This window comes from Ursus arctos, unplaced genomic scaffold, assembly GCF_023065955.2.
Source record: "Ursus arctos isolate Adak ecotype North America unplaced genomic scaffold, UrsArc2.0 scaffold_3, whole genome shotgun sequence".
Lineage (NCBI taxonomy): Eukaryota > Metazoa > Chordata > Mammalia > Carnivora > Ursidae > Ursus > Ursus arctos.
In genome coordinates, this window is record NW_026622985.1 from 53,496,737 (window position 1) to 53,512,441 (window position 15,705).

At 41.4% G+C, this 15,705-nt stretch overlaps 1 protein-coding gene and 1 long non-coding RNA gene across 3 annotated transcripts in view; one reads left to right on the forward strand and one right to left on the reverse strand.

Annotated features, from left to right (window-relative positions):
- SPMIP4 (sperm microtubule inner protein 4) overlaps positions 1-11,550 on the reverse strand; it is a 37,853-nt gene extending 26,303 nt beyond the window's left edge. Inside the window, exon 1 of the mRNA XM_026507896.4 lies at positions 11,417-11,550. Coding sequence (XP_026363681.1) covers positions 11,417-11,550 — 134 coding nt within the window. The remainder of the gene's footprint in view (positions 1-11,416) is intronic.
- LOC113261709 (uncharacterized) overlaps positions 1-15,705 on the forward strand; it is a 53,897-nt gene that overhangs the window by 35,468 nt on the left and 2,724 nt on the right. The window lies entirely within an intron of this gene.

Genomic DNA, 15,705 nt, shown 5'->3' on the forward strand with positions numbered 1-15,705 from the left:
ATGGTATGAGATAAGGATACAACTTCATTGTTTTGCATGTGGATATCCAGTTGTCCTAGCACAATTTGTTGAAAAGAATAGTCTTTCCCCCATTGAATGGTCTTGGCTAGAGATTGGTTTTTTTTAAAATTTTAAATTCAATTAACATATAGTGTATTATTAGTTTTAGAGGTAGAATTTAGTGATTTATCAGTTGCATATAACACCCAGTGCTCATTCTGTCAGGTGCCCTCCTTAATGCCCATCACCCAGTTACCCCATCCCTCCATCTTCCTCCCCTCCAGCAACCCTCAATTTGTTTCCTATAGTTAAAGAGTCTCCTTTAATTTGTCTCCTGCTCTGCTTTCATCTTATTTTTCCTTCCCTTCCTGTATGTTCATTTGTTTCCTATTTTTTTAAAAGATTTTATTTATTTGAGAGAGAGCATGAGAGGAGGGAGGGTCAGAGGGAGAAGCAGACTACCCGCTGAGCAGGGAGCCCAATACAGGACTCAGTCGTGGGACTCCAGGATCAAGACCTGAGCCTAAGGCAGTCGCTTAACCAACTGAGCCACCCAAGTGCCCTCTGTTTTGTTTCCTTAATTCCACATTTGAGTGAAATCACATGATCTTTGTCTTTCTCTGACTGACTTATTTAACTTAGCATAATACCCTCCAGTTCCACCCACGTCTTTGCAAATGGCAAGATTTCATCCTTTTGGTGGCTGAGTAATATTCCATTATATATATATATATATATATATATATATATATATATATGTAAATACCACATCTTCTTTATCCTTTTATTTGTCAATGGACATGGAGATTGTCTTTTGATTTTTAAAAATGGAGAGTCATGTAAAGGAGCGAAGTGCTTGCTCCTAAGCTTTATCTAGAGCTCCTTTAATAGTGGTTCTCAAAGTGTGGACCATGGACCAGCAGCATCAGCACCTCTCTTTTTTAAAATATTTATTTATTTATTTATTTATTTGAGAGAAAGAGAGTGCACAAGTGGAGCAAGGGGCAGAGAGGGAGGGAGAGAGAGAGAATCCTCAAACAGACTCCCTGCTGAGCGTGGAGCCTGACACATGGCTGATCCCAGAACCCTAAAATCATGACCTGAGCTAAAACCAAGAGTTCGTTCCTTAACCGACTGAGCCACCCAGGTGCTCCAAAATCAGCATCTCTCTCTTTTTTTTTTAAATGATTTTTTATTATATTGTGTTAGTCACAATACAGTACATCCCCGGATTCCGATATAAAGTTTGATGCTTCATTAGTTGCGTATAACACCCAGTGCACCATGCAATACGTGCCCTCCTTACTACCCATCACCGGTCTATCCCAATCCCCCCCCCCGAGACCCTCAGTTTGTTTCTCATAGTCCATAGTCTCTCATTTTTCATTCCCCCTTCTGATTACCCCCCTTCTTTATCCCTTTCTTCCCCTACCGATCATCCTAGTTCTTATGTTCCATAGATGAGAGAAATCATATGATAATTGTCTTTCTCTGCTTGACTTATTTCACTTAGCATTATCTCCTTCAGTGCCGTCCATGTTGCAGCAAATGTTGAGAATTCGTTCCTTCTGATAGCTGAGTAATATTCCATTGTATATATAGACCACAGCTTCTTAATCCATTCATCTGTTGAAGGGCATCTTGGCTCCTTCCACAATTTAGCTATTGTGGACAATACTGCTATGAACATTGGGGTGCATATGGCCCTTCTCTTCACTACGTCTGTATCTTTGGGGTAAACACCCAGTAGTGCAATGGCTGGATCATAGGGTAGCTCAATTTTTAACTTTTTAAGGGACCTCCACACTGTTTTCCAGAGTGGCTGTACTAACTTGCATTCCCACCAACAATGTAGGAGGAATCCCCTTTCTCCACATCCTCTCCAACAGTTGTTGTTTCTTGCCTTGTCTATTTTTGCCATTCTAACTGGCATAGGGTGGTATCTCAGTGTGGTTTTGATTTGAATTTCCCTGATGGCTAATGATTTTGAACATTTTTTCATGTGTCTGTTAGGCATTTGTATGTCTTCATTGGAAAAGTGTCTCTTCATATCTTCTGCCCATTTTTTGATTTGTTTATTTGTTTCTCGTGTATTGAGTTTGAGAAGTTCTTTGTAGATCTTGGATACCAGTCCTTTATCTGTAGTGTCCTTTGCAAATATCTTCTCCCATTCCGTGGGCTGCCTCTTAGTTTTTTTGACTGTTTCCTTGGCTGTGCAGAAGCTTTTGATCTTGATGAAGTCCCATAAGTTCATTTTATCTTTTGTTTCTCTTGCCTTTGGGGATGTGTCATGAAAAAGGTTGCTTTGGCCGATGTCGTAGAGGTTGCTGCCTATGTTCTCCTCTAGGATTTTGATGGATTCCTGTCTCACATCGAGGTCTTTCATCCATTTGGAGTTTATCTTTGTGTATGGTGTGAGAGAGTGGTCAAGTTTCACTCTTTTGCATGTAGCTGTCCAATTTTCCCAGCACCATTTATTGAAAAGACTGTCTTTTTTCCACCGGATGTTTTTTCCTGCTTTATCAAAGATTAGTTGCCCAAAGAGCCGAGGGTCCATTTCTGGGTTCTCTATTCTGTTCCATTGGTCTCTGTGTCTGTTTTTGTGCCAGTACCATGCTGTCTTTGTGATCATAGCTTTGTAGTACAGCTCGAAATCCGGTATTGTGATGCCCCCGGCGTTGTTTTTCCTTTTCAACAGTTCCTTGGAAATTCGGGGCCTTTTCTGTTTCCATACAAATTTAAGGACTATCCGTTCCAGTTCTTTGAAAAATGTCCTCGGTATTTTGATCAGGATAGCATTGAAAGTGTAGATTGCTCTGGGTAGCATGGACATTTTAACTATGTTAATTCTTCCGATCCATGAGCATGGAATATTTTCCCATCTTTTTATGTCTTCCTCAATGTCTTTCAAGAGTGATTTATAGTTTCTAGAATATAGGTCCTTTACGTCTCTGGTTAAGTTAATTCCAAGGTAACGTATGGTTTTTGGTGCTATTGTAAATGAGATGGATTCCCTAATTTCTCTTTCTTCAGTCTCCTTATTCGTGTATAGAAATGCAACTGATTTCTGAGCATTGATTTTGTATCCCGCCACATTACTGGATTGCTCTATAACTTCTAATAGTTTGGGAGTGGATTCTTTTGGGTTTTCCATATAGAGTATCATGTCATCTGCGAAGAGAGACATTTTGACTTCTTTGCCGATTTGGATACCTTTGATCCCTTTTTGTCGTCTGATTGCTGTTGCAAGGACTTCTAGTACTATGTTGAATAATAGTGGCGAGAGTGGGCATCCTTGTCGTGTTCCTGATCTTAAGGGAAAGGCTTCCAGCTTTTCCCCATTGAGAATAATATTTGCAGTAGGCTTTTCATAGATGGCTTTTATGAGATTGAGAAATGTACCTTCTATTCCTACACTCTGAAGGGTTTTAATCAGGAAAGGATGCCAAAATCAGCATCTCTTAAAAGCTTACTAGAAATATAAATTCTAAGGCTCTCCCTCAGGGCTAGGAATCAGAATTTCTGGGGGTGGGCCCCAGTAATCTGTTTTAATAAGCCCCCTAGATGATTGTTATACGTGCTAAAGTTTTAAAAGCATTGCTCCATTCAACAGTTACCTTTCATAGGAATCAGGTCTCATCCCTTACAACTGTACCATTCAGTGGGCTGGAGATATGGAAATTTCATAAATTGGCTGGTAGGCCTTAGTCTGATCTTGAAAACTGGTAATTTAGATGACTTTTCCTGCTGTTTCTGAACAAGAGTGGAGGGCAGGGAGTCTAACTCCCTGTAAACATAGCTTTGTAGGAAGTACTCAGTGGAGTCTGTTGAATGAGTGCATATGTGAGTGAATGAGTGAAGCCAAAGAGATGGTTTGTTTCCTGGACTGTAGCCTGTGACACAGGGATGGAAGCTTTTTCCTTAGAAGAAGGCCTCGCCAAACACTTAAGAACATGTGGCAAAAAAATCTGCTTCCTAATTAGCAAGGATTTAATGACTTCCAGTTTCCAGTAATGGCAGTCTAGATTATTTGGAGTATCCTTCCCACTGAAAACAACCAAAAGTGCTAAAAAGGGAGTTTCTGGGTTGGTGAATACTTGGAGATTGGGGGACAGTAGTGCACTCAGAGAACATGGAAGCACCATGCGCCTTTCCACATCCCTTGCCCTGTGCATCTCTTCCATCTGGCTGTTTTTGAGTTACGTCCTTTTATAATAAACTGGTGATCTGTCATCAAGAGATGAACAGTATACTATTGTAGAGAACAAAAAACATTGATTCGTCCCAGTTTCCATAGCACAGCAAAAAAGACAAGTCACTGTGGACAAGGACTCTGCCACACTCACCGTAGAACCCCCAGGATATAGAACAGTGTCTTGCAAATATATGATGCCTAACAAATATTTATTGATTAGGTAGTTTTCCTCGAGAGCAGACAGTGACATGAAAATCTTAAAAAGGGAATCAACTACTTTGGATTAACTCTTCTTGGAGAAGTTGAATTCTATTTCTATCTGACCTTATTGATTTGCTTGGAGAAGACAGACAAAAAAACAAAAAACAAAAACAAAACAAAACAAAAGCTGAAAAGAAAAAAAGGAAAAACATCTTTTTAAAAGCAACTGGTTGTTAACAAGACTGGAAAGAGTTACCAGAGCTCCATAAGAGGAAAATAGGACCCCAGAGGGGTAAACAAGCAAAGGAGTCACTTTTGCCCTTAAGGCACTGCCAATTCTTGCAAATTTTATTTCTGTTTTAAGGAGATTGCTGGGTGAGGGGTACAGAAGCCAGCCAAGTGAGAAATCTAAAGGAGACCATCTCCACAATAAGCTGCAAAAGGTTACTCTCTCATATTCAAGATAAGTTAGAAGTAAACCACCTCTCTTGTTGTCTTTTGCCCAAATTTGCATCTGTCCACCATCTGACCTTGGTTTGAAGTGGTCCAGGATAGGTAGTATACCTATATAGGTAGTATACCCGCCAGGCACCTTGCAGGACTAAGATTCCTTTCTGGAGGAAGGACTCTTGGAGGAGTCACTATCTAAGATGAGTTCTAAAGAATGAGTAGGACATTTAGGTGGGGGAATAACACGTCAAAAGGCCTAGAGGAATTGAAAATTCCTGACAGTGTTGGCTCCAGAACCCTTCTTTGGAAAGGATCGGTTTTGTTTGATAAAATATTTTGTTAGGCCACTTGGTTTAGAGGTTGAGATTCTGCAGGTATGGCTGTTGGTAAGACACCGAGCCACGTAAGACTGATTAAGCTGCCCTGCACAGGGAAGGATTTGGTTTTTTACTCTTGTGAGAGCAAAGTTAAAGGGAGATGAAGAAGGGAGAAGCCAGCAAGATATTAGGAGGCTGGGAACTGCACTGGGTGAAAAGCCAGTGGGGAACCCCAGTGACAGCTGGGTTTAAGAATTTTTGAGAATACAGAAGTTATGGCTAAGAAGGGGCTTTAAGTTATCTGTTATATGGTGTGATGTGATTCTTCCTTTTGACCCCAAACTGATCAGGGAAGCTTACTGGGCTCACAAATGCTCTGTGTGCATGAGGTCTTTGGAGGAAACTGGGAATGACTGTGTTTCACATCCGGGTAAAAGTGTTACTGAACAGAAGCAGCAGAAGTGAAACCAAAGGAAACCAAAGTCAGAAAGTCATTAATGACCACTCCCACCCCTATCCTGGTAATATAGAAAGTTTTGAGGAAGGCTTTGGACTTCCAGAAGGTATGGAATAAAGATTTGAGTGGAACTTATCTAGATCTTAAGGGCTGAGAAAATGGAGTTGAATTTTTGGCCAAATCGTAGAGATGATGTAGAATTCAGGAATGTAGGGGCGCCTGGGTGGCTCAGTCATTAAGCGTCTGCCTTCGGCTCAGGGCGTGATCCCGGCGTTATGGGATCGAGCCCCACATCAGGCTCCTCCACTGGGAGCCTGCTTCTTCCTCTCCCACTCCCCCTGCTTGTGTTCCCTCTCTTGCTGCCTGTCTCTCTCTGTCAAATAAATAAATAAAATCTTAAAAAAAAAAAAAAAGAATTCAGGAATGTAAAGCACAGTAGAGAAGAGCTATGGTAAGAGGTGAAGCAAGAGAGGAAAACAAGAACAATAGCTGTGGGCCTTACAAGCCCTTTGGACTGTAACATCTGTGCAGTGGGGAGCCAATTAGAAACATGGGAGAGGAGCTCAGAGAGAGGGGTATAGACTGTGGAACTTCTTTGTACCAGTATAGTACTTGGCTTAATGTATTCCCCCTGTAAATATCTGCTGAATGGAATGAAGAGCTAACACTTATAAATGCTTATAAATGGAATGCTTTATCTCATGAAGTCACTAGATAGGGGTTGGCAAACTATGGCTTACAGGCTTGCCTGTTTCTGTTAGTAACTAATTCTATTGGAATGCAGCCACAACAATTCATTATGTATGGTCTATTATCTGTGGCTGCTTTTTGCCCTGCAATAGCAGAATTGAGTAGCTTGACAGAGACCATAAAGCCTAAAACACAGTGGACCCTTGAACAATGTAGGAGTTAAGGGTGCCACCCCTCGTGCAGTTGAAAATCAGCATATAACTTTTGACTCCCCCAAAACTTAACTATTAATAGCCTACTGATGACCAGAAGCCCTACAGATAACATAAACAGTTGATTACACTATTTTGTAATAGTGTACACACATACGAACACACATATTTTGTATGTTATGTGTATTATATACTGTATTCTTACAAAAAGTGAGCTAGAGAAAAGAAAATGTTAAGAAAATCATAAGGAAAAGAAAATACATTTATATTACCGTACTGTATTTATGGAAAAAAATCTGCATATAAGTGAACCCAGGCAGTTCAAACCTGTGTTGTTAAATGGTCAACTGGATTTACTGTCTGGCCCTTTACAGAAGTTTGCCAGCCTCTGCACTTGCTAGTCAAGGAGAAGCTGGGTGACCACTGATTTAGGGTGCTGTGGAAGGCATGGCGGTATTCAGCTCTCAGACCTCTGAGGCCTTCGCCAGCCTTATGGCAATAATCAGTAGACGTGGTATGAAGGGCATGACAAGTGAAAAATATTTAAACACATTTGATTAATGGCAACCTAAGCTTTAGTATCTAAGTTTTAAAAAGTTATGTTTAAATTATTAGATGAGTCAATTTCTCAACATCTGACCTCCATATATATTACATTGTCCTGGGAAGATGAGTCAGTAGAAAATGTTAACCAGCCCTTTGGGTGGGCATCCATGTAAAGCCAATAAGTTGCAGGAGACCATTGAAAATAAAAGTCAAAAGCAAAAATAAGTCCTATTTCTCCTTTATTTTAGTGTCTCACATATTCCTCCTTAGCCTGAATATAACAGCATCTTATAGAAGGAACTAATTAAAATAAATATTGAGGTTTTAGGATTAAATAATTTGAAAGCTTAAATAATACATGTCTCCATAGCAAAGAAAATAACACTAAATTGTTAGTACTGCAATTTGTGGCCACATAAAAGTAAGTGTTTACTTGTTTTTGAGATAGATAGGTTTCCTACGGATGAACCAGCATCTTGCTTTGGAGTCACTATGGAGTTTTGAGCATTACCTTCTTTTTTTTTTTTTTAAGATTTTATTTATTTATTTGACCGAGAGAGACAGCCAGCGAGAGAGGGAACACAAGCAAGGGGAGTGGGAGAGGAAGAAGCAGGCTCTCAGCGGAGGAGCCTGATGTGGGGCTCGATCCCAGGACTCCGGGATCACACCCTGAGCTGAAGGCAGACGCTTAACAACTGAGCCACCCAGGCGCCCCTTTAGCATTACATTCTACTTGAGGGGCTGAATTTAACCAGTAAATATTGGAAGGAATGATTAAATGAAAGCTCAGAACAAACATATTCTCATTTTTAGTTGGCAGAGGACTTGTAGTAAAAAAAAATAAAAAAGAATTCAAGAATCCTAAAGCAATGGAATGAATCCAGAAACCAGATGGGAACTTTTGATGAAATCTTAAGCAATTCTCAAGGTACTTCCTTAATTGATGTTTGTTTGCTTAATGAGCTAGAGAACTTGCTAAAGGTAAGGAGATGTCAACCAAATGGAAAACAGAGATAGACATCTGTCATGATTTTGAATAGCTGTACCAGCCATTCTTGAATTTTCAATGGAAGAAATATGAAAGAATACCACGTGTTTATTGATATTTTTAAAGGAGATCAAGTCAGAGTATATATAATAGTGACTACTATAATCAGTCCAAAATACACCAGTGAAGAAAGTAACGGAAGGATGAAGAGTAACTCCCCTTTGGCCAGTGGGTAAGCCAGAACCATAATCCTGGTTTTCTTACTGTTTTCAGTGCTTTCTGCTAGACCAGTGGTTCTCAAAGTAAGCTGAAAAACTTCTAAAAATGAAGATTTCCTAGACCCACCTCAGACCTCTTGAGCCAGCATATCTCCAGATAGAGCCTGAGAATCTCTATTTTTAGAAAGTGGTTCTGATGTGTCCTGTCTACTCACCAGTGCTGGGTAACAGTGGAGCTAGACTGCCTATTCTGAAAAGAAAAAGTATGCTGATGTGAGGAAGTCATTTTGCATTGTTGTTCAGTGGTTGAGTTCAGAACACATGATATTTTAAAAAGGTATCTTCTTGTACATCCAAGTTTAGAAAGGTAAACTTTTGAGAGCTAACATATGCTAGAATTCATGTTCACCCTTATCATTATGAAGGGTAATCCCTAAAGGCCAGGAGCTTGCTTTTTTTTCCCCTAAAGATTTTATTTATTTATTTGTCAGAGAGAGCGAGGGAGCATAAGCAGGGGGAGCGGCAGGCAGAGCAGGCAGAGGGAGAAGCAGGCTCCCTGCTGAGCAAGGATCCCGATGCACAACTCCATCCCAGGACTCTGGGATCATGACCTGAGCCGAAGGCAGCTGCTTAGCCAACTGAGCCATCCAGGTGTCCCAAGACTAGGCGCTTTTTGTCTTGTTTTGCTCTTGAGATGCCTTGAGGCTTGAGTTGGGAGCCACAGACCCTGACCTTGCTCTGAAGAAGTAAGCCTCAGCATTGACAGACTAGAGGTACCAGTGTTACCCTGATGACCACTTTTCAGAGCAGTTCAGAAGAAAAAGAGAACTTCTATTTCTGTAAGCTCCCAGCTGCTTTTTAAGAGGGAGTTAAAAGGAGGAGTTTTGAGAATGCACAATCATCGTGGCTTTCCCATTTGGTAACTATGATAGGAAAAAATTCACATGGAATATAAGGGAAAGCAAGTTTTATTTGTTAGGAATCAGGAACATGGTTGTACCTACCTTTTACTTCAAGTAGTACCTTGCTGTAGTTTATAGGTAACTGAACATATATTGTATTTAATTTTATAATCAGTTAATAAAAAACAGCATTTTATCAAAGATGCTTCCCTTAAAATTTATGCCAGTTAAAAGGTTTTGGAGCCAATTACTAACCAACCATAGGACCATTTAGGTAGAAGAGATAAACATTTCAGTAAAAAGCCTTACATAAGTGCTTTTGAGGGAATAGTGAATTCATTCAGATAGGATAGCCTTAAATTCCTACTCAGATCCCTTTTGGCCAAATATAACTTTTTTTTTTTTTTTTTAACGATTTTACTTATTTATGTGACAGAGATACAGCCAGCGAGAGAGGGAACACAAGCAGGGGGAGTGGGAGAGGAAGAAGCAGGCTCCCAGCGGAGCAGGGAGCCTGATGCGGGGCTCGATCCCAGGACCCTGGGATCATGCCCTGGGCCGAAGGCAGACGCTTAACGACTGAGCCACCCAGGCACCCCTTTACATTGTTTTTGAGCCAGGGATAGCTGCCTATTCCCAGATCGTGCACAATCTGCTAAGGGTTCCCTTTGACTCAAGGGAAGCCCTGCTTAATCTGATCCCCTTGGAACTGAGTATGAGTAGGACTTTAGGGCTGACAACCACTTTTGGGAATCAGGTAACAAAAGGGGACATGCAGCAAGGACTGACTCAGTAGAAGTGAGCTGAGTCTTCTTTCCCACAAATATGAAAATATTCCTTTTCATTAAGTGAAAATATCAGTTTATAAAAAAATAGGTTAAATATGACCTTCAAATTTTAAAAAATAGAGAAAACACATATCTAGGTGTTAACGGTGCTTATTCTGGATAAAGGAAGTACAGAGGTTTTTTCCCCAGGCGCTTTAATTTCATAGCTTTTCCTTCTGTTAGAAAAAGGGAAATTTGTTTTCTTCAGGATTTCCATGATTTCTAAATTATTTATAAGGAACGTGTTAGTTTTATCATTATGGGGAAAAAACTTTCTTCTTTTTTCATATAAAGAGCATGTTTACAAACTAGACTAGATCCATGAGGGCTGATCAAGATGGTGAAAGCCTCGACGGAAGAAAGAGTAAAGTCTGTAGGGAACCAGTGTCTGGTCTGGCGAAGAGAATTCTTACAGAGGCAAAGGATCTTCGAACTCTCGAAGGGCTGCTGTCGTGGAAATGATAGATTATTCTTACTTTGCATGGCTTTGGAGAGAACTAGGATCAGCAGGTAGAAATTAGGGGGAGGAAAACATGTTCTCAGTAGAAAGAAAATTATCTAACAATCAGTAGCTTTCAAAATTGGGATGGATTGCCTGTGTGGTAGTGACCTCCCATTTTGGAAGTGTAAACTGAGGCCAGGTGGCTTTCTGTGTTTCTTAAAGAAGGAATTCTTAAATGAGAGATTTGACCAAGTGAAATTATAAACAAAACAAAACAACCACACGGGCTATTTTTTTTTTTACTGTCCAAGTGTTTTGAGAATTTTTTTTTTTTTTTTTGGCCTCAAAATGATTCAAGTAAATACAGAAAGCTGGCACTAAGATCTTGGAAAATTACTTGTTTGTACCCATAACTTCATATGTAAAATGGGGATAATAATAGTACTTACAGGGTTGTTGTAAGGATTAAAAGAACTGCTACATTCAAAGCATCTGGCTCAGTGCCCACTTATGTAATTACTCGATACACATTAGGTGCAGTTTTAATAATAATTTGTAATTAATGTGTTACAGGAAATTTGGTAAAGCAAAAATTTAGATAGCAACTATGAACAACAGATTCTGGGAGTGTTTTTGAACAGATGGTGTTAGGGGATGATAGGGAACCACTACACTACTCCTTATAAAATAAAAAGTTTGATTAAAACAGATTAATTTTCAAATGAAAGAAGTGATCATTCTGGAGTTCCAGAAGGTAGTGGATGAAATTGATGTCTGCCTTGTAAAAATACACACCGACTTACTTTTGATCGAGTTCCTAACAGATGTGGACACTTTACAGTTAATTGTCATGTTATGCCATCTCTGTGATGTGATAAACAGAAGAGCCCCCAATTGAATTTTTTCTCACGTATAAAAATAATGTATTAAAGCCCTTTTTAATTATTTATATTCTCTAGTTTTTGTTTTACCTATCCTCTGAGGCAGTTGGTCGAACAGTTGTTTGTAGTGGAGTGTGCAATTCATTAGAGTAGAAGGTATTGGACAGTATGTCAGCTCCTTCAAGCTCTCTGCAACAATAGGGCCTGCCGTGAATTACCTCCATGTTTCTTGACTAAGATGGCACAGACTGGAAGAGAAAAGGAGGGCACACTTGGTTCAGCAGTCAGCTTGACTTGCTCACTATCACAGTGACCCTCCCTCAGGGAAGGCAGGGAACATACTTTATATTGCTAAATTGTTCAGCTCAACACTGCATAGAAATCACTTCCTTCCTCACCAAGGGGCTGTCTATGGACCCTCAGATTATCACATCAGTGATAAATAGCAACTTAAATTCTAAGGAAATGAATTTCAACGGAAACAAATCCACAAAATGGAAGATGTTTCTAAGTACAATCTAAACACTATGTGGATGACACGTAGGTCCATATCCGTAAAAGGCCACTACTGCATGGACATCGACTGAAATTATATTTTTGCCTCAATTTTTACCATAACTATTCAAGAAAGCTCAGCTGATCCCTCACTCCCTCCCCACCCCACAATTCCAGAAAGCAGGCAGAATCAACCAACAGAATCAGCAGCTGTGCTTCTAAAGGTTTCAAGGATCCGGAATGAGAGAAGTCCTTTGCAGAGAGGTGGAGAAGCAGGGGCGCAGCACGAGCAGGACCCCAAAGGGGTGAGAATTCCACCCTCTCCCTTAGACTTAGAGGGGGAAGCCAAGGAGGCACCCAGGCTGAGACCGCGTGCTTCCCGGGCCATCAGCGTCCTGCCAAGTAATGACTCGGGGAGTTCGGACGCACCTGGGACATTGGTCTGGGAGCAGCCCTGGACCGCGTCTCCCCTTCCCCTCCCCAGAGCTGGTGGGCCTCCGCGGGGCGTGGAATCCCGCCGTCGTCCGCACCTGCGGCCCGGGGAGCTTGCGGGCTGGAGGCAGGTGCGGGTGGGAGAGAGAGAGGGACCTCGGACAGACCAGGGGTGGGGTTGAGGGTGCCTGTGACGGCAGCTGTGACCGTGGCACTAGGTAATGCATTCTTGCGGGGTGGTGGGCGGCTCTTACAGGTTTCGCAGGAAGGGAGCCCAGGAGCTCTGCGACCCGTAGGAATTGGAAGCGGGATTGGAAGTGTGGAGGGAGGGCTAGACGCCCAGTGTAGAGGTGAAAGGAACTCTTCCGGGGCCCCAGCCCCGCCCCCACACCTCGCCCGACTCTGTCCCCAGGCGTCCTGTGGTGGGGGCACACTGTTCTATTCGTGGGCTACCTGTTCCAGGCTTTTCTCCTGGCCCAGGCGTTCCTTCGTGTGGACCCGGCAGAGGACGAGCACAGGGCCAGGATAGAGGGCCAGAGGACACCCTGGTGAGGCGAGAGCGTCCGACCCATGTTCTTCCTCCACTTCCCTGTGCTGGAATAGGGAAGAGTGCGGCCACATCCAGGGTGGGTTCGCAGGACTCTGCGCGGGCTGCTCCCAGGCTTGCACCCTGTGAGAACCTCGGCTCTTCTCCGCTGGGTGGGCGTGGACTTGGCGAAAGGGTAGGTTGGCCCGCGGATGCCTTCTGCAGTTCCCGAGGACCTAGCCCCACTTCACTGACCTCGGTTATCCGCACCTCTCCGCTTGCCCTTTTCCCCCAGCAACAAATGAGAACCACGTTTCTGCACTTACAGAGCCACGAGTTTCTCTGATGACTGAGTACTGGGCTCCCCAGAAGGATGGGGTGTGAGAAGCTTAGGTTTTGGGAGAGGCTAGAACTGAGCCTGCGGGAACACAGAAGGATGTAGGGTAAGAGTGATCACCACCTATGAGAAGGGAGATGTGACAGTGTCCTTGTTCTCTGCTTTTTTTTAAAAAAACAACGCTCTAATCAGCTGACCAATGAGTATTCATTTTATGCTGTGCCTTCTAGGTGAATGTTTGAGGGAAAGAAAGGTGCATTGGAGTAGACAAGGTAGTCGTTTGGTATTCTTGGTCAACTTCTTAGTCCCCGCACCTCACCTACAACTCCACTTAGCTTGCAAGAGTAAATACTGCTGCAGACAGTTGTGAATTAGGTGGTTTGCCTTTATCTTTTACTCCTTTATACATCTTTCCCCCCACAAAAAACTTCTCATGGAAGTACATCCTAACTTTTTTTTTTTTTTTTTGTCTTTTTGCTGCTCTCGGGGTTTTCAGGATTTCCCTTTAAATTCCTTCCCATTAAATTCCCTGTCAGCTCTGCCTATTTCCTGTGCCCAACCTTCCAGTAATTTCCATACTCCACCATTCTCTTGTGGTTGACCTTTGTCCCATTTCCTCATGGCTTGATTTTCCTGGAGGTAATAATTGAGCATAATAGGTTTAACCAGGCATATCTGCTGAAGCTGCATCACTAGGCACGTGTTTGTATGTATGCGAGTGGTTGTGATACCAGAGAAGTTAGGGCAACAGTGGGTTGACTGACCAGGATATGTGGTGATAAGCTACAGGTTCTACTGGGTTTGAAATTTTATTTTCTGTCAAATGGGAGTGAAGGTAGGAAAATATAATTACTTATTTTTAACTTCGCTATTTCCAAATAAAATTTATAGGCAAGAAAAAAATTCATTGTCAGATCTTTATAAAACAAGTGTTCTCTTTGGAAAAACTTCCCTATCTGAAAGGTTCTTGAGGATGTCAAGACTGGGTCTGCTTGACCATGCTCCTTATTCTAGGCGTTTTTGACTTACTCACACCACCTCAGCCATCAGGTGATATATACGTGACCCTGACAACACAAAGTAGCCACCTACCGAGGGGTCCTCAAAATAACTGACTTCTTAGGTATATCACCACCACCAGTGCAGTCAGTAGCCCCAGATCTACTACTGTCTACTTCTCCTGACGGGTTGATCCCTCCTTCATCACCTCATTTACCTTAATATATTCTTTGAATCACCAAGAATCCTTCCAGCAGGGAAAATGAAATTTGGGAATGAAAAAATGTATCATAGAATATTGTGTCTGGTTGACAAAAATTCCAAACCTCTTAAGTTAGACCTTTAACATTCAAGGAAATAATATACAGGAAGTATATAATAATATAAATTATTAGTTATACTCTATAACCTTTGTTTTAAATCTGTTACAGAGACTTTTAACTAAGTGGTATTTGATAATGAACCAAATAAGGTTTTGAGATTTCTGGTACTTCTTGGCACATAGGAGTATTTAAAAAAATCCCCCCCTGTTTTGATATAATTGGCATATAACATTGTATAAATTTAAGGTGTACAGCATAATGGCTTCATATATGTGTATATTATGAAATAATTATCACAATAATTTTAGTTGCTAGCATCTGTCACCAGTGATGTTTAGTTACAAAAAAGACTTTTTTCCCTTGCGATGAACTCTTTTAGGATTTGCTCTCTTAGCAACTTCATATATACCACACAGCGTTACCTCTAGTCATCCTTTTGCGCATTACATCCCAGTACTTATTTATCTCATAACTGGAAATGTGTACTTTTTGACCACCTTCACTTGATTCCCTCACCTCTTACTCCTCCCTGCCTCTGGCAACTACAAATCTGATCTCTTTCTCTATGAATTTGGTTGTTTTTTGTTTTGTTTTGTTTTTTGTTTTTGTTTTTTGATTCCACATACAAGTGAGATTGTGCAGTATTTATCTTTGTCTTATTTTACTTAGCATAATGCCCTCAAGATCCATACGTGTCATTATGAATGCAGGATTTCTTTCTTTTAATGGCTGAATAGTTTCCCGTGTGTGCGCATGTGCCACATTTTCTTTATCCGTTCATCTGTGGAGGGACACTTAGGTTGTTTCCGTGTCTTGGCTATTCTAAATAATGCTGCAGTGAACATGGGTGTATAAATATCTTTTTGATATAGTGATTTCATGAATATTTTATAAAGATTTTATTTTTATTTATTTGAGAGAAAGAGGGAGGGAGGTAAAGGGACAGGGAGAGAGCACAAGCAGGGGGGAGGGGCAGAGGCAGAGGGAGGAGCAGGCTTCCTGCTGAGCAGGGAGCCCGACATGTGCTGGATCCCAGAACCCTAGGATCATGACCTGAGCCCAAGGCAGATGCTTAACTGGCTGAGTCACCCAGGCGCCCTCATGAATATTTTTTAAATGGAAAAAGTTTGAGTTTTATTCCTTGCCTAGAAGATGGGTTGGGAAGTCTCTTTCAGTGACTTTAAAATATACATTTAAAAAAATCGCAGAACTTAAAACCTCATTGATTCCAATGTATACATCCTACTTACGAGGATGACAAAAAATA